The sequence below is a fragment of the Aegilops tauschii genome, chromosome 1, assembly GCF_002575655.3.
Source record: "Aegilops tauschii subsp. strangulata cultivar AL8/78 chromosome 1, Aet v6.0, whole genome shotgun sequence".
Taxonomy (NCBI): domain Eukaryota; kingdom Viridiplantae; phylum Streptophyta; class Magnoliopsida; order Poales; family Poaceae; genus Aegilops; species Aegilops tauschii.
Genome location: NC_053035.3, coordinates 439,103,639 through 439,121,725, shown reverse-complemented (window position 1 = coordinate 439,121,725; position 18,087 = coordinate 439,103,639). Strand labels below are relative to the sequence as shown.

Here is an 18,087-nt window from a genome sequence, read left to right as displayed (position 1 = left end):
CTTCTTCATTAGTCGGTAAAGAGGCAAGGCCTTTTCACCGAGACGAGATATGAATCGACTCAAGGCGGCCAAACAACCAGTAAGCTTCTGTACATCATGTACATGCACAGGGCGTTTCATCCGGAGTATAGCACCAACTATCTCTGGGTTAGCGTCGATCCCTCGTTCGGGAACGAGGAAGCCGAGTAACTTTCCGCCAGGAACTCCGAATGTGCACTTTGATGGATTAAGCTTGATATCATACCTTCTGAGGTTGGCAAAGGTTTCAGTAAGGTCAGCCAGCAGGTCGGAACCCTTACGTGACTTGACCATAATGTCATCCATGTATGCTTCCACATTCCAACTGATTTGAGTGAGCAGACACTTCTGAATCATCCTCATGAATGTGGCTCCGGCGTTCTTCAGGCCGAATGGCATGGTGACATAACAGAAGCATCCGAATGGAGTGATGAAAGCCGTTTTTATCTCCTCAGGTCCATACAGTCGGATCTGATGATACCCGGAATAGGCGTCCAGAAAAGACAATCGCTCACATCCCGCAGTCGAGTCGACGATTTGGTCGATGCGGGGGAGAGGAAAATGATCTTTAGGACAGGCCCGATTGATATGCTTGAAGTCAATGCACATGCGAAGTGAATCGTCCTTCTTGGGGACCATGACAACATTAGCGAGCTACTCGGAGTGGTAAATCTCACGGATGAACTCAGCTGCCAGGAGCCGAGCCACTTCCTCACCAATTGCTTTTCTCTTCTGTGCGGCGGACCGTCGAAGATGTTCCTGAAGCAAATATGCCCTAGAGGCAATAATAAAGTTATTATTTATTTCCTTATATCATGATAAATGTTTATTATTCATGCTAGAATTGTATTAACTGGAAACTTGATACATGTGTGAATACATAGACAAACAGAGTGTCACTAGTATGCCTCTACTTGACTAGCTCGTTAATCAAAGATGGTTATGTTTCCTAGCCATAGACATAAGTTGTCATTTGATTAACGAGATCACCTCATTAGGAGAATGACGTGATTGACTTGACCCATTCCGTTAGCTTAGCACTCGATCGTTTAGTATGTTGCTATTGCTTTCTTCATGACTTATACATGTTCCTATGACTATGAGATTATGCAACTCCCGTTTACCGGAGGAACACTTTGTGTGCTACCAAACGTCACAACGTAAATGGGTGATTATAAAGGTGCTCTACAGGTGTCTCCAAAGGTACTTGTTGGGTTGGCGTATTTCGAGATTAGCATTTGTCACTCCAATTGTCGGAGAGGTATCTCTGGGCCCACTCGGTAATGCACATCACTATAAGCCTTGCAAGCATTGTGACTAATGAGTTAGTTGCGGGATAATGTGTTACGGAACGAGTAAAGAGACTTGCCGGTAACGAGATTGAACTAGGTATCGAGATACCGACGATCGAATCTCGGGCAAGTAACATACCGATGACAAAGGGAACAACGTATGTTGTTATGCGGTCTGACCGATAAAGATCTTCGTAGAATATGTGGGAGCAAATATGGGCATCCAGGTCCCGCTATTGGTTATTGACCGGAGACGTGTCTCGGTCATGTCTACATAGTTCTCGAACCCGTAGGGTCCGCACGCTTAACGTTACGATGACAGTTTTATTGAGTTTTGATGTACCGAAGGAGTTCGGAGTCCCGGATGAGATCGGGGATATGACGAGGAGTCTCGAAATGATCGAGACGTAAAGATCGATATATTGGACGACTATATTCGGACTTCGGAAAGGTTCCGAGTGATTCGGGTATTTTTCGGAGTACCGGAGAGTTACGGGAATTCGTATTGGGCCTTAATGGGCCATACGGGAAAGGAGAGAAAGGCCTCAAAAGGTGGCCGCACCCCTCCCCATGGTCTGGTCCGAATTGGACTAGGGAAGGGGGGCGCACCCTTCCTTCTTTCTCCTTCCCCCTTCCCTTCTCCTACTCCCACAAGGAAAGGAGGAGTCCTACTCCCGGTGGGAGTAGGACTCCCCCCTATGGCGCGCCTCTCCCCTTGGTCGGCTGCCTCCCCCTTGCTCCTTTATATACGGGGGCAGGGGGCACCCCAGAGACACAACAATTGATCCTTGAGATCTCTTAGCCGTGTGCGGTGCCCCCCTCCACCATATTACACCTCGATAATACCGTTGCGGAGCTTAGGCGAAGCCCTGCGTCGGTGGAACATCATCATCGTCGCCACGCCGTCGTGCTGACGAAACTCTCCCTCAACACTCAGCTGGATCGGAGTTCGAGGGACGTCATCGAGCTGAACGTGTGTAGAACTCGGAGGTGCTGTACGTTCGGTACTTGATCGGTCGGATCGTGAAGACGTACGACTACATCAACCGCGTTGTGATAACGCTTCCGCTGTCGGTCTACGAGGGTACGTGGACAACACTCTCCCCTCTCGTTGCTATGCATCACCATGATCTTGCGTGTGCGTAGGAATTTTTTTGAAATTACTACGTTCCCCAACAGTTCCTTGACTGGTTTTACTTTCGGGTCGACTCGCAAATGATGCTCAGCCAGTCCCCTGGGTACACCCGGCATGTCAGAAGGCTTCCATGCAAAGATGTCCCAGTTCTCACGGAGGAACTGGATGAACGCTTCTTCCTATTTGCTGTCGAGTGAAGTTGAAATATGAGTAGGAGCAGCGCTAGGATCGGTCGGGTGAATATGAATCGGCTTGGTTTCACCGGACGACTAAATGCAGAATCAGTGGCAGGCTTCTTGGAGCGCAACAAATCACTCGGATCTACGTTCTTCCGGTATTCTTGCATTTCGACTGCTGCCGTTTGTGCATCGGCGATTTTTGAGCCCTTCTGGAAGCACTATTCTGCCTTCTGTCGATTGCCGGTGATAGTGATCACTCCTCTGGGACCAGGCATTTTCAACTTGAGGTACACGTAACATGGTCGAGCCATGAAACGTGCATAGGCAGGCCTACCCAGAATAGCATGATAAGCACTCTGGAAACCCACTACTTCAAATGTCAACTTTTCTTTGCGGTAATTCTTGGAATCACCGAAAACCACATCAAGGGCGATCTGGCCGAGTGATTCAGCCTTCTTGCCAGGTATAACGCCATGGAAACTCATATTGCTTTCACTAAGCTTGGACATCGGAATGCCCACTCCCTTCAAGGTCTCAGCATACAGGATATTCAGGCCACTACCACCATCCATCAGCACTTTAGTCAGTCGAGTGCCTTCAACAACTGGGTCGACCACCAGCGCTTGCCTCCCAGGGGTGGCTATACGCGCTGGATGGTCAGACTGGTCGAATGTGATGGCAGTCTGGGACCACTTCAAATAACTTGGCATTGCCGGAGCAACCATGTTCACCTCTCTATTGATAACTTTCAGACGGCTTTTGCTTTCAACATCAGCAAAAATCATCAGAGTGGAATTGACGTTGGGAAAACCATCATCATCTTCTTCCCTATCCTCACCCTTGTCCGACACCTTTTCCTTCTCCTTGGGTTGTTTCTCTCAGAACTGCTGGATCAGGAGCCGACACTGTCGAGTGGTGTGTTTAGGGTAAATGAGATTACCCTCTTCATCTTTTTTGGTGTGAATGTGGCATGGTAAATCCAACACATCATTTCCATCTTGATCTTTCACTTTCTTGGGGTTCCACGACCCTTTGGGCTTCCCCTTGAACTTCCCTTGAGCCACAACTAAAGCTTCACCAGGAGCCGCTGGTTCGGCCTTGCGTTTCTGTTTCTGACTGGAATTCCCTCCTCCGGTTTCTTGGGCGACTGTTTTGTGTTTGCCACTCCGGAGTCGGTCTTCCTCTTCACCATTAGCGTACTTGGTGGCAATCTCCATCATCCGAGTCAGGGACATATCCCCTGTCTGACCGAATTTCAGATTCAACTCTCAATACTTAACACCCTCCTTGAAGGCACAAACTGCTTGGTGATCCGACACATTCTCCACTGTATGGTGCAATGTGATCCATCTCTAGATATAATCTCTCAAGGTCTCATTCGGTTTTTGCACGCAGGACTGTTCTGTCAACCCTGCTGGTCGTTTGCATGTACCTTCAAAGGTTCTAACAAACACTCGGGCAAGTTCCTCCAAACTATATATGCTGCCAGGTGCTAACTGATTCAACCATGTCTGGCTGAGCCTTCCAACATCAGAGGGAGGTGCTTCATGGCCACTTCATCATTGCCGCCATCAATCTGTACAGCCACTCGGTAGTCCTCAAGCCAAGTGTCAGGCTTGGACTCACCAGTGAACTTGCTGACTCCGGTTGCCAACCTGAAGTTGGGAGGAATCACTGCAGCCCTGATGGCTCTGCTGAAACACTCTGGACCTGAAACATGCACTCTGCTGCCAGTCGGATAATCTCTGTCATGACCTTCCCTGTGTGCCCTGTTCCTGTCAACTAGACCTTGAACGAGAATAGATCTCGCATCAAAGCCGGCTCTCTAGGGTCGACTGGAATTCTTCGCCCACCACTGTGAGGGTGTCTGTCATCGTGCTGCCGCGGCACATATGACCCACTCCTCGGGGGAGGCGTGGTCTCTCGACAACGGTCATCGTGGTCGAGTCGGTGATCATACTGCTCACGGTTTCTGTACTGATCTCGCTGGTCTCCACATCCCTCACGCCGCGGGGGCGATCTTGGGCTGTGAGCCGACTGAACTATGTCTGCCATCACAGATCTGCTATGAATCCTATTTCGCGACTGAGATACTTCTGAGTTCTGCTCTCCCACTGCCTGGAGTAAAGCCAGGATCTGCATCAAACCTCTGCCAGCTTCCGACTGGGAAGGCTGAATCGACTCCACTATTCGGGTTGCAGCTGTGAGATTCTGAATTGGAGTTCGGTATACCTGAGTTGGAGGCGGAAAAATCTGTCGTCGACTGGACTCAGGAATCCGCTGCCGAGCACGCTCGTCGAGTGCGTGCTGGAGGTTCTCCAGTCGAGTGCGCTCAGCCAAGTTGGCCAGGCGCACCTCCTCCAAGGCCCGGGCCTCGGGGGTTTCTCCAACGATAGGAGTGTGAAGTGCATCCATATTGCGGCGGTGGAGCTCTTCCCTCTGCTGCAAAGAAAGAGGCTCGGGGCGGTACTCCTCCTGAGCACGCGACGGATCGCCACCGCCATCACCATTGTCGTCGCGGGGGAAGCCAGGAGGACTGCGTGGTCCATCGACCATCAAAACTTCTGCCGCGGGGTCACTGCCGTCGCACTCGGATGCGGTCTCAACGGAGCCAGTCGAACAGGCCGTAGAGAGTTTCGTCGGGCTCGATTGCCGCGACTTGTGGGGTGGCCGACTGGCGGGCCACCGCGTGCCTCACCCACCGCTGGAGCCGCGACCGACCGAAACACTTGGACCGGCGAACAGCGGGGAACGAGGACGCCACAGGAGCCGACCGATACTGAGTCGACGGCTGCCGAAGAAGGACGTCGCGAACGCATGCACGAAAGTGCGTCGCCCCGCGAACGGGGAGCGCCTCGACGTCGAGTGGAGCCTCTTGGAGCCAGGCGGAGTCGTCGGCGACGAAGACGAGCGCACCGAGACGGATCTCACGTCCCTCAGCCAATCCACCGTCGGAAACCATGATGATGGGAATCGGAAAAATCGCAACTTCACCAACAAGTCGCTAAGACACCTGCCCCACGGTGGGCGCCAACTGTCGTGGATCTAAGACTGACAGTAGAATGGGGGGTAGGTATGAGGAGGCAAGATCCTAGCTATGGCGAAGTTGTACACACGAGTTTTATGAGTTCAGGCCCTTCGCGGAGGAAGTAATAGCCCTACGTCTCGGTGCCCGAAGGCGGTCGACTGAATTATGCGTGTGTGTGTGTTACAGGGGGTGCGAACCCTTGTCCCAGAGGAGGGGGTGGCTTATATAGAGTGCGCCAGGACCCCAGCCATTCCCCATTACATAGGGTTCAATGTACATAAAGAAGGAGCGTTACAGGTAACGTCCGTAATAAAGTGCTATAAATGATCATTAAGTCTATGAGTAAATGCCCGACCATTGATGTGCAGAGTGACTTTAGATCTTCTGTATGTCGAGTGGTTTCTGTTATGGTCGAGTGACAGTGATTCTTCCGAGTGGAATGTTTCTGGTCGAGTGGATGATGGTACCCTTCGAATGCTTCCGACTTTAGGGTGATGTCCTTGCGGAGGGTGTCTAGGTCAGGCCTATAACCCTACCCTAGGTACATAGCTTCATCACCTGCACCAAGAACCGGCCACATTTGAACAATTTGTTCAATTCCACCGTGAGCTGCGTGATTGGCATACTCATTTGGATCTTCAAAAAGACTTGGTTGAGCACGTGTGGGATCACATTGGCAACCAATAGATGTATTGGTTCATTTTATGTTCAGTCAAGACAATTTCGATTTGGTTGTAAAACTATTTTATTAGAGACAATTTCAATTGGGTTGTAAAACTATTTTTATTTTCAGACAAATATTTGGACGTGCAAACTAGTTTTGATATGAAAATATGGGCATTTTTGGCCCTGGCGGACAGGATGGGGCAAAAGGATGCGGCCGCGTGCTGGGCGCACGGCCACCACATCCCAGGAGAGGCCCGGACACGACCCCATCTCCCTACCCAAAGGGACAAAATCCAGCCAAACCCGATGTCCGTTTGGGGTCGCGCGGTGGAGTTGGCCTTAGGCCAACAGCCGGATAGGCATCTTAGTCATTCCAACCCGACCAGTGGATGAACCGGCACGAGCGATGCAACAAGCCGCCTCGGGCGCGCGCGAAGGTCACCAGCTCGTGCAAGCGACCCACACAATGTGTGACAGCCTGATTTTTGGCCCTTTCTTTCTCTTTTGTTTTTCTGAGGTTTTTGCTTAAGTTTTCTTTTTCCGTGGCTTTGTGGTCTGGAAACTGAAGAAGATGCCCTCTTCTTTGTTTCCAGAGTGGCTTGTCATTCCCAAACCCTTCCCTAGACCCTGTCATTTTCATCCTAGCCCAAATCCCAATATTCTTTTTATTGGGAATATTCCTTTTCTATTAAAGGAATAACTCAAATTGCCCTAGGTTGTGAAGCAACCTTTATTTCCATCACTCCTAACATTCCCAAATAATTCTCATAAATTGTTTGGGTCATATCTTTCTCAAATATGGCAAAATATTTCATTTGTCATGTTTATCATCATGCTCAAATAATTCATTTCCTACTCTGCCCTAGATGGCACATTTGTGAAGCAAGTGCTATTTTCCTTTTCCCAATTGACCTCAAACTCCTTGGACACCTTTTCCTGTCCATATCATTGTCACATGCCAAAATGCAACCTCATTTGCCTAGTAATTATTTAATTATGATTTTCCAAAGTTTCTATCCAGAAAGAAGCTTTGTGAAGGAGGTGCAAGCTAGGCATATCCAAATGAGTTGCCATTTTGCATGATACCTCATATCATAGCCCTCCACCAAAGTAGAGCTCATGTCATGCCTCCATGTGAGCTCATCTTCAATTCTTTGATTCTGTCCAAAATTTCAGTTTGTGAAGCAAGTATATTTTATCTTGCTCCATTATGGCTGCCAATTTTTCTAGGCCTTCTATTATCCATATAACCTACCTCCACCCATTTTTGCCATGGTTCATCAAGCCATTATTCCTCTAGAATTTTTGCAAGTTTCTGTCCAGAGGAGATGTCTGTGAAGCAAGTACCAGTTTGGCTTGGCTAATTGGTATGAGACTTTTTTTAGCATCTTCATAGGACCAAATGACTCTGCCTTGCCCAACTTGAGCTCAATTTGACACTCCATGTGAGTGCACCTTCCTGATCAAGTTTCTGGACCAGATTATGCAGTTGCAAAGCAAGTGCATTACATCTTGGTCCATTTCCTGCCAAACTCCCTAGTATGGTAGTTCTTCCTAAGCTAATCACCCCACACAACTCTTTTGCCTCAAATCTCACCTCAGTTGATCACTGTTTCACGGCCAAGTTTACTGCAGTAAACTTCAGAGCTCACTCACCATTTAACCAGAGCACTTTTAATCGATCTACCACCATAGTTGAGACTTACCCTGGAAGGACTTACCACTAGACAATACGCTCCAGCTCATTTGCCCCGCTACATGCCAGTGCACGCGGTGACCGTGTTAATGGCAAGCCTGTGCGCGCGCTCTGCTGCCGTTGGCCGCGCCCAGGATGGATTCTTGCTGGGGGCCCTCCTCCTATCGTCGTCTTAGCACGCGTGAGCATGTCCATTGTCTTCCTCTCGTCGTCGCCGATCACCTGGACCCCGCTCCCCCTCCGGCAGCTTCCTCACCGACGCAAGCCGCCGCGCGCCCACGGATGAATAGTGGCGGTTTTGGCTAGGAGCTCGCCGTCTTCTTCCTCCCTGCGCTCCCTTGGCCGCCTCTTCCCCGTGAGCTCTCCCTCTTGTTCCTTTCGTCGCCTTCCCTCGAGTCCATGCGTGAGCACACGCGTCCGCGGCACCGGCCACGCGTCCGCGGCGACGACAGCGCGGCACACCCCTCCCTGCGGCTATATAAGCCCACCCCGAGGCCTCTCGACCTCACCAAGCTCTTCTCCATCGTCCTCTACGCCTCCCAGACCCATCAATTCGCTCCCCGAGCCCCTCTTCGCCTCTGTTGGCCGCCATGGCCGTCGCTCCCCTCCGGCTAAATTAGCTCGAGCCGAAGCTTCTCTCCCCCTCCCACCACCACCATTGGCTTCCCCGTGCTCCTGCGAGCCTCCCCAACCCCACGCCTCGCCACCGGAGCAACTTCAACTCCCTGCCCGACTCCACCAGAAGCCGCCGTCCTCACCCTCTGTTGTTGTGACGCTGCGGCAGCCCCGCTCCTCCCCGGCGCCCGTTTCCCCTATGAACGGACGCGCTGTCCTTCCCCGACCTCTCCGGCGTGTTCCACTTGGCCGGAGGTGGCCGGAATCGCCAGCGCCCGTCGCCGGCAGCGCCTCTGCTCCGCCCCTGCCTCCTCTCGTCGCCACGATCCCGCTCCTCCTCGGGAGTTGCTGCTACTCCAGGCGGGAGCAGCACTCCGCCCCGCGTTCCCCGGTGGCCTCGGCTCGGCCGATGATGGCCGGAGCCGGCCGGGCCATCGCTGGCCTCTCCCCCTGCCTCTGCTCCTCTGCTTCCGATCAGGGAGACGGCGAGGAGGAAGGAAGACCCTGGCCAGGCGGGCCACACCTCCCACGCGACCCCACCCGGCAGCCACACGCGTTGACCCCTCCCCCGCCACGTCAGATAAGTGGAAACACATTTCATTTAATATGTTTCTGTTTAGTGAAAGCGTGTTTCTGTCTTAGTTCGGTGGCAAATGCGTTTTCTTTAAAGAGGAGGCGCATTTTCATTTAACTACGGCTAGGAATACGTTTTCTCTGCTCTGAAAGCCTATTTTCTGAGAATGTGTTTTCTGTTTTCTCACTCAGGGGCCTGTTTGTAGGAATCTTTTTACAGATTGGTCCCTAAACTTCGTCGGGCTATAACTTTTTGATCCCAACTCCAAATGAGGTGAATCCAAAGCCCACTTCTTCGTTTCTTCGAGCCCGTTCTATTGGTATAATTTTCACCATGTGTTCACATTCTGAAAATGACCATTTTTCCCTTGCACCAAATCAGCCCCCTCCAAGAGAGTATGTTTTCCGGCGATCCTTTCCCCGAGTTTCTCACACTTTCTCCCGGTGATTTCTTCCACCCCAGGCAAGCCACAATACCCACTTGCATGATAGTCATGCAGTAGCCATGGTTTTCAACTTGAATATTTAATAAATGTTTGCATGTTTAAAATATGGTTATCGTTGTTTCGGTAATGCTTCTGGGTTAGTGCTTACTTTCTTGCTATGTTGTTATGCACCTGGTTATCATGGCCTGCTAGTTGCTAGTATTCCTTTCATATGCCTATGCTTGCTAGTAGTACATGTTGATGTTGGTGATGGCCTTCGGTGCATGACTAACATCTGTTCCGAGCGCCGTCGTTATGCATGTCCCTTTGCATCCAGTTGGTTAAATGATTGCATGGTAGCATTGTTGATATGTCTTGCATGATATTTATTGTTGATGCTAGTGGTCATGCTAGGTTTCTATGAGTAGTGTTGTACTAGTGATATTCATGCTCGTCATTATACTATGCTCAGTTGGATATGATTCATTGTGGATACGGTGGATAGTTATGTTGCACCCCGTGCTTATGTTGATATCATGTTCATGCATTGTAATTGCATCATGTTCATTTTATCATGGCTCAGCATATCGCATTCAAGTTTAACCGGATTAAATTGAACTTGAACAACTGTTGGCTGAGTCATGGTGCCACCATATCGAGCTGACCAGTGCAACCACGCTTACCTTTATGGGAAGGTCCTAACTGGGTCTATTGTCGTGCCTCTCGTCGGTGCCTCCAACGAGGGAAGGTTATGGGCGTGCGTACCCTGGCCCGGTAAGCAGACATAACCTTGTGTTCCCGTTGTTGTTGTTGTTGTTGTTGTTATGGATCCGGTCCCCGTGAGGGACGTTTTGGCCACGACGGTGGTCGTTGTGTCTTTGGTAGACACGGGGCCACCCAGGACTAGCCCAGTTGGGAGTGGATCGGAGTGGCCGGGAGAGTGTCATGGCAGTAGATCGGTTTTGTCGGAACACCCTTGGTCCACCCGAATGGGAGTACGAGGCCATGGGTTCCGTAGTGTGGGTACAGTGTGCTAACCTCTGCAGAGTGTATATTAAACCTATCAATAGCCGCGCCCGCGGATAAGGGCCCAGTTCGTGTCGGTCACACTGTGAGTCAACAGTAATAATAATAATGTGTTTAATAACAACCCCGGTTCGATGATGAGATAAGTTGGTTGTGATCGCCGGAAAGATCACCGTTTGAGACCAAGTGTTGGTCATGGTTGTGATCGCCGGAATGATCACCGTGGTATCGAGGATACCGAGTTGTTGGATGTTCGTGATGTTGTGCGAGAATCGTGGGTAAAGATCAAGCTCCTTGTGGTCATTTGATGATTACTACGGTATTGTTTATACCAAGCTTGATTTGATCCTGACATGATCGTGTAATGTCCGAGGTTGGTAAGTGATGCATGTGATGGTTACGAGGTAACCCGAGCAGAATAAATGGTGCATGTAGTGTCATCATGTTGCATGCTAGTATCATCAGATTTATATGTTCGTGCCATGATCATATTGTTCTAGCGATATTATGTTCATGTTGTTCATGCCATGTTATCCTGATGATCTCATGATAATTCCTGCTTAACCTGTAATTGCCATGCTGTTGTTTGTCAATGTACGGACCTGGCGTGTCATGCCAGTTTACAGGTCGTGCCTGGATTGCTTGCTTGTTTGGTGTGGTTCCTGTGTGCACGATCTAGGATAAGCGTTCCAGCCAGAGTCCCTGCGGATTGGAGTCCATCATCGCCGTTCGTTGTTCCGCTGCCAGTAGTTGTTCCGCTGCTTCGAGTTGTTATGCTGCTTGTATAGAGCAACCGTGGTTGGCGTAGTGTCGCCATACCGATGTTATTCATTGTAATATCGGAACCCTTGTATTCATACTCGTGTTGTAATAGAGAGCTGGTTTGTTCTATACTAAGCAGTGCCGTATTCCAGAAGACTTCACCTTGATCTCTGGGCTGGAATACGGGGCGTTCCGGTTTTCTCTGAGCCGGGGTGCCACACAATATCTAGCTCGCGCGAGCGACGCACACATTGTCTGGCTCGCCCGAATGATGCAGCTCGGCAGAGAGCCCCAGAAAGCTAATGCTAGCAAGTAGGCTTGACCCAGTCTGGCAGGCTCCACGCACGGGCGCCCCGGCTGGCGCGAGCGGCTAAGCCCGTACGATGCCGACGGACGCCGACAGGCGGGTCCAGCCTCCCCGTCGCGCGTGGGGCGCCGCATGATGGTGACCCCATGCGCGCGCGGTCCACCCGTCATGGACCCCTGAGGCAGGGTTGCCCGGGTGCGTGTCATCCGTGCAGATCGGACGGTGCGGAGACCCCTTGAGAATCCCCCGTGGCACACCACCGCGAAACAGACGACGGAGGAGGGCACTCTCGCCGGCGAAGCCCGTGACACTCCGGTATCCTTTATATACATGAGTAAAGTAAATAGCTCTTCTTTTTACCAGTTCAAAATAATACATGTTCTCATGTCTACCAACCAAGAAGAAGTAGAGACACGGAGACATACAAATTAATCGATTCCCAGTCGCCGATGTGTCGATCCAGCAGCCGAGCTCCATGCCCCTCCGGCCGCCTGCAGTCGACGTCGACCGGCAGCCATCCGTCGCAAGCGCCAAAAAGGGCAGGCAGGCACACACGCGAGCACTTTTTAGCACCCGGCCGCCCGTGGATCGATCGATCGACCGGGCGGGCGCCACTCCACTCCCCACTCGCCAAAACGGAGACGGAAAACCACCACCCAAATGATCCGCCCACTCTCTCTTCCCCTCCCCCTCCTCCGCTGTCCCGCCCCCGCACGCCTCTCGCGCCCGCCGCCTCCTCCCCCGCCCCCACCCCAAGGTAACCGCCATCATCTCCTCGATCCCCACCACCCCAGCGTTATCTCCATCACCTCTCACAACTGCTAGATCTCCACCCCCCTCCCTCCTCCAGGCACACAGGCCCCAGGGAACTGCCGTCTTCTCCGCGCGCACGGCAGGCCGCAGAGGCACCGCCGCCGCTCCTCCTCCAGCGCCAGCCTCTCCGTCTCCGGCCCGGAGATGGATCCCGCCGCGCGGAAGGATCTGTACCCGCACGTTGAGCCCTTCGACACCGGCCGCCTCAGGGTCTCCGACGTCCACACCATCTACTACGAGCAGTCCGGGAACCCCGGGGGCCACGTGAGCACCACCACCAACCCAACACACCCTTGACCCTTCTCTCCTCCCCCGACACCAATGCGCCCCTCGCCGACGCGCCTCATCCTTGTCTGACAAAACCTGGCTGACTTTTGTTCTGTTCTGTGTGCAGCCCGTCGTCTTCCTCCACGGCGGCCCTGGGGCCGGCACCTCGCCGGGCAACCGCAGGTTCTTCGATCCGGAGTTCTACAGGATCGTGCTGTTCGACCAGGTTAGTTTCGTTTCGATCCCCTCTTATCTCTGTTTACCGGTGTTCTGGGGAGATCAGACTGCTGTGCCGGTGCTTAATTCATGTTGTGCTTGACTGCAGAGAGGCGCCGGCAAGAGCACTCCCCATGCTTGTCTAGAGCAGAACACCACCTGGGACTTGGTGGCTGACATTGAGAAGCTCAGGCAGCACCTCGACATTCCAGAGTGGCAGGCAATTGCAATTACATCTTCTTCTCAGGAATTTGTTTGCTCCTATGACTTTCAGTAAATAAATTCACTAGTTATGAGGATAATGCAGGTGTTCGGCGGTTCATGGGGAAGCACCTTGGCCCTCGCCTACAGCCAGACTCACCCTGATAAGGTCAGTAATTTACTGTCTGCCGCAGTTTCGTGTGAGCCTGAATCTAGTAGCAAAAGGAGTTGGTATGCTGTAGGCTCTGCTAATACTATCCCTGATGGTTTACAGGTCACTGGCATTGTTTTAAGAGGCATTTTCTTGCTTAGGAAAAAGGAGCTTGACTGGTTCTACGAGGGCGGCGCAGCAGCTGTTTTCCCAGATGGTATGTTGTGCTATGATAATGATATGAAGAAAACCTGGTTAAATGTTAGCAGGCAATTGACAAATTACATGTAGTTCTGTTCATTATGTCCCTAAGAGCAATTCCACTCAAAGAGTTGAAGTTGTCCAAAATAGTACTGAAAGAATTGAAGAGCAGGCAGCCTTTTTAGCTAAAACCACTCATGTTTCTTATGAAACACAAGCACTGTATTTTGCAGTAGGCAGTTGTTGTGCGAATAGATTGCTTACTTTAATTTTAATATGCAGCATGGGAGCCATTTAGAGATTTTATTCCTGAGGACGAAAGGAATTGTTTCATAGCTGCTTACAGCAAAAGGCTAACTTCCTCTGACGCTGATGTCCAGGTAGACTCATCTATCTATGTTATGCGATGTATTTGATGGGTTCCTTTTCGTAGTTTCCACACGGTTCCTCCTTTTCATTGCTTATGGTTGAAACATGTAGCAGTGCCTACATTGGTTTTCTTGATGAACAGACAATAATTACTACTGTTTGACCATTTAGATTGAAGCTGCTAAGAGATGGACAACATGGGAGATGATGACTGCACATCTTCTTCAAAATCATGAGAACATCAAACGAGGAGAGGACGACAAATTTTCATTGGCAAGTACTTTCACAAGCATCAAGTTTTCCTTTTGGTATCACAATTGCTTCATATGTTCCCCAGATTGCATTATTTTATTTTTACTGCTGGCCAACTAGCATCATTAACATAAAAAACATATTTGCATTTGCTAGCTTTTTTAGGGAAAAAGCGATAGTGCCTTCAAAGGGCTCGTTGGTAACTGATCAACCCGGCAATTCGACCCATGGGTTCACGCGCCCATGGGCACCCGACCCGAATGGGTAGGGTATGGGTAACCCGATTAGTCGTGGGTAGGGTATGGGTATAAGTTTGTGCCCACGGGTGACCCGATGGGTCGCCCGATTAATAGTAGTAATTAAATAAATATTTATTCTATATTACATTTGGCTACTATTATTTAAATGCCCTTCATAACTGCTCCAAAACGGTAGTGTACTAGTAATTGTATAGTAGTAAAAAACAGAACAAGTTACACGGCACGTCTAGCAGGCCCATACGAACACTTGTCCTGAACATATAATCATCTACTAGGCTCATTCACACGTAAGTTTGGCCCAAAGCTAGTTCGGCCATTGGGCCTTTGGCCAGCTCAGCGACTTACTTGGGCTCTAAAGGCTGGTGGAATCTGTGTGAGTGCAACACCGCTATTGCTACTCCTTCTTTAGTCCCACCTCGCTTAGCAAGAGCATATGAGCTGGAGCGTTCGCTTATAAAATGTGACTGAGAGAACAGCAAGACTCCACTCGTTCGGCTGTGCCTAGACCCGATGGGTGCCCGATTATGTCGGGTCGCCCGAGGGGTTCGGGCGTGGATCTCAGTATAGACCCATGGGTAGGGTCATGGGCAGACTCTCAACCTGATTAGGGATCGGGGCGTGGGTCTAACTGAGGTCTACCCGGTCAAACCCGACCCGACTGCCAGGTTGAGTAACTGATGAAATCCTTGTTTCAATGCTAGTACACTGACAAGTGTCCAATCTTTCTTTAGATGTCTGCAGTGACTTCTTTTTTTGCTTTTAAGGTTACACACCGCAAGACGTTTGTCTATACACACTTTGGATGTTGTAATACTTTACTGGCTTGATACTTTCTATTGTATATTTGGTAACACATGATTAACTCTCTTCAGGCATTTGCAAGGATTGAAAACCACTACTTCATTAACAAGGGATTCTTAGACTCGGACTCTCACTTATTGGACAACGTCGACAAAATTCGTCACATTAAATCTTTCATTGTACAGGTACATGTGTACTCAAGCTTTCTTGGTTTGCCATTATGTGTGTCCCTTTTTTTAATGCATTTAGCTAGACATAGTGTCTAGCTCCTCTAGTCTGTTAATCTTTCCCAGTTGTTACCAAGTTCACATACGCATGTAGCGGCACAGTGCCAGTATGATCTTTGCCATTATGCTCTGTTGGCGGCTAAAGTGTTCGAACTTCAAAGTGATGTTTCAACCCTTCCTGCCTTTCTTAGCTGAGATATGATCTTCATGGTAGAAATCAATTTGTAGAAGCGTCATTCTTAAACAATGGTTCGTCAATTGTATGAATGAAAATTTGATGCATCACAAATCATTCACGAGTATTTTTCATTTTTGTATGGTCTGTAGTGAGTTGGCTTCCTATTATTTTACTATACCGCTCTGCAATTGTGAAGAGGTGGATTCAATTTAAACATGACTATAGTTTACACTTCAAATGAGTTTAATGTTACTACTGTTTTTAAGGTTCTATATAGAACGAACAAAAAAAGATGGTTCCAGACAAGGTATATTTGTAAATTATAGTGATTATGTTGCAGGGGCGGTATGATATGTGCTGTCCTATGATGTCTGCTTGGGATCTTCATAAAGCTTGGCCTGAAGCTGAGTTTAAGGTAAACATCATCAATCATTTCCGTATTTCCCAAAATCTGTTCCTCCAAGAACTAGATGCTTTCCCTGTTCCATTGCTATCATTTCCTGGTTACTTTGTTCTGAAGCATTAAGCAACTGTCATATTTGGTAGTTCAGGCCATCTTGTTTGACTTCAGACTGGCATTATTTGACTCATGCTTCTGATAAGTTCTCTAAGAGAAAGCAATCAGGCTCACATTTTTCGACAACTTTGCTTCTGATAAGTTTGCTAAGTTTCACGCATTCCAAACATCGTTGCCATGCATACCGGTCAATCAGGCATCACTTTCTGGGTATCTTGCTATCTCTAAACTGCTCGATATAAAATATTGACCTAGGACATATATAACTGCAGGTGGTTCCAGATGCAGGACACTCGGCCAATGAAGTTGGCGTTGCGGCTGAACTGGTATCAGCTAACGAAAAGCTTAAAGGCATGTTGAAAAAATGAGCAGCCTGACTCCATAGCGGCACACAGCCTCTGGCAAAGAAGTTCAGCTCAATTTTACTGGGGTCACGTTGCAAAATAAGAACTGGTACTACCATTTTAGCATTTAGCAGAGCCTGATTGTACGTGTCAAACAGTTCCCTATTCAATCAAAGTTGCCTGTCTTAATTTAGTCACTTAGGCTTGTTTCCTGATGTGTGTGTTTTTTTAAGAAAAGGTTCAAGCCTAGCCCGACTTTGAATTAATAAAGCCATCGATCAGCTAGGAGTACAATGAACTGCTTACAAAGGAAAGAAAACAAGAAACAGAAGGACATGGAGTTTCTGCTCCTGAACTTGGAACATTAAAACCAAAAAATGGTAAAAAAAAATCAAAACAAAACAGTTTTGATTTTTTTGGCAACAACCATTATTGAATGTTCTACATATGTGCAAGTTTTTGTGAAGAAAAAACATTCCTAATTCACTGATGCTAAAAAAAACTGTTTTTTAAAAGTATTATGGAGTGCTGATTTTGTTATTTTCTCCAAGACCTCCACGAATGTGATTTAGTCATGAAATTTGCACGCGGGAAGAAAACTAAGAGCATCTCCACTAGGCCCCCAACAGCCCCCCCAGGAGGCCTTTTTCATCGCCGGCGCGTGTATTTTCTCCCAGTCATGCCCCCAGAAGCTGAAAAAGCGCCGGATTTCGTCAAAGTTACGGCCGGCAGTCCCGACCCAAACCCACAAAGCTGGGGTGCAGCTGAGGGCGCCGGCGCTCTATTTCGCATGCATCGACCCACTTGCCAGCCCCTCTCTCTCTCCTCTCCTCTTCTTTCTCTCTTTTCTTTCTCCTCTCTCCTCGCATGCATCGGCCCACCACCTACCACACACAACCGGAGCGGGGAGGGGCTCGTGCGGCCGGGGCGGAGCATGGCCGGAGGAGGGGGAGCGGGACGACGGCTTCCTGAAGGTGCTCCTCGCGGCCTGGCACTCCTCGCGCTCGAGGCCGGCGCGCTCCTCGCGCTCGAGGCCGGCGCGCTCCTCGCGCTCGAGGCCGGCGCTGCGGGCGCTCCTCGTGCCCGAGGCCGCCGCCCACGACCTGCTTGCCGGCTACCCCGAGCTGCACCCGCTCTGCTGCCTGCTCGCCACGGTCAGGGCCCTCTCCTGGTGCGCCTCCGAGGAGGCGGCCGGAGGCGGGGTGGTTGGGGGACTGCGGGCCCGGTGCCGGCGGTGCAAGGCGAGGCGGGGGATCGCGCGCGCGGCCGGGGCCGCCGCGGCGGAGATTCAGGCGTGGGCGAACCACGAGCTCGCCGCGCGCCTCGTGGCCGTGCTGAGGGAGCAGGACGACGCCCGGGGCGCGTGCTGCTGGCGGAGCTAGAGGCGCGGCTGCTGGGCGCGGGGGCGGGGGCGCCGTGCGTGCGCCGCGATGCAGCCGTGCGGTGTGGCCCGTGAAGAGCACGCAGTCTGCGCGGCGCGGGGAGGATGTCGGCGGCGGCGCCAGGGGGCGCGCCGAGCTCGAGCAGCGCGTCGCCGGCGGCGGAAGACGAAGACGCGGCCGAGGAAG

The 18,087-nt window shown here is 50.5% G+C and overlaps 1 protein-coding gene across 1 annotated transcript; it reads left to right on the top strand.

Annotated features, from left to right (window-relative positions):
* The first annotated feature begins 12,321 nt into the window (after positions 1–12,321).
* Positions 12,322–16,712, top strand: LOC109754830 (proline iminopeptidase). The gene is made up of 11 exons (XM_020313724.4): positions 12,322–12,479; positions 12,573–12,799; positions 12,930–13,028; positions 13,128–13,238; positions 13,326–13,388; positions 13,494–13,587; positions 13,854–13,951; positions 14,112–14,213; positions 15,325–15,438; positions 15,999–16,073; positions 16,448–16,712. Exons 1-11 carry the CDS (start codon positions 12,383–12,385, stop codon positions 16,541–16,543), a joined length of 1,176 nt encoding a protein of 391 aa, XP_020169313.3. The 5' UTR covers positions 12,322–12,382; the 3' UTR covers positions 16,544–16,712.
* Positions 16,713–18,087: the final 1,375 nt, after the last annotated feature.

Coding starts and splice junctions, on each gene's coding strand:
- LOC109754830 (XM_020313724.4), top strand. CDS start 12,383: ATGATCCGCCCACTCTCTCTTCCCCTCCCCCTCCTCCGCTGTCCCGCC. Junction 13,588..13,853: donor AGCAGCTGTTTTCCCAGATG/GTATGTTGTGCT, acceptor TTTAATATGCAG/CATGGGAGCCATTTAGAGAT. Junction 16,074..16,447: donor GGCCTGAAGCTGAGTTTAAG/GTAAACATCATC, acceptor ATATAACTGCAG/GTGGTTCCAGATGCAGGACA.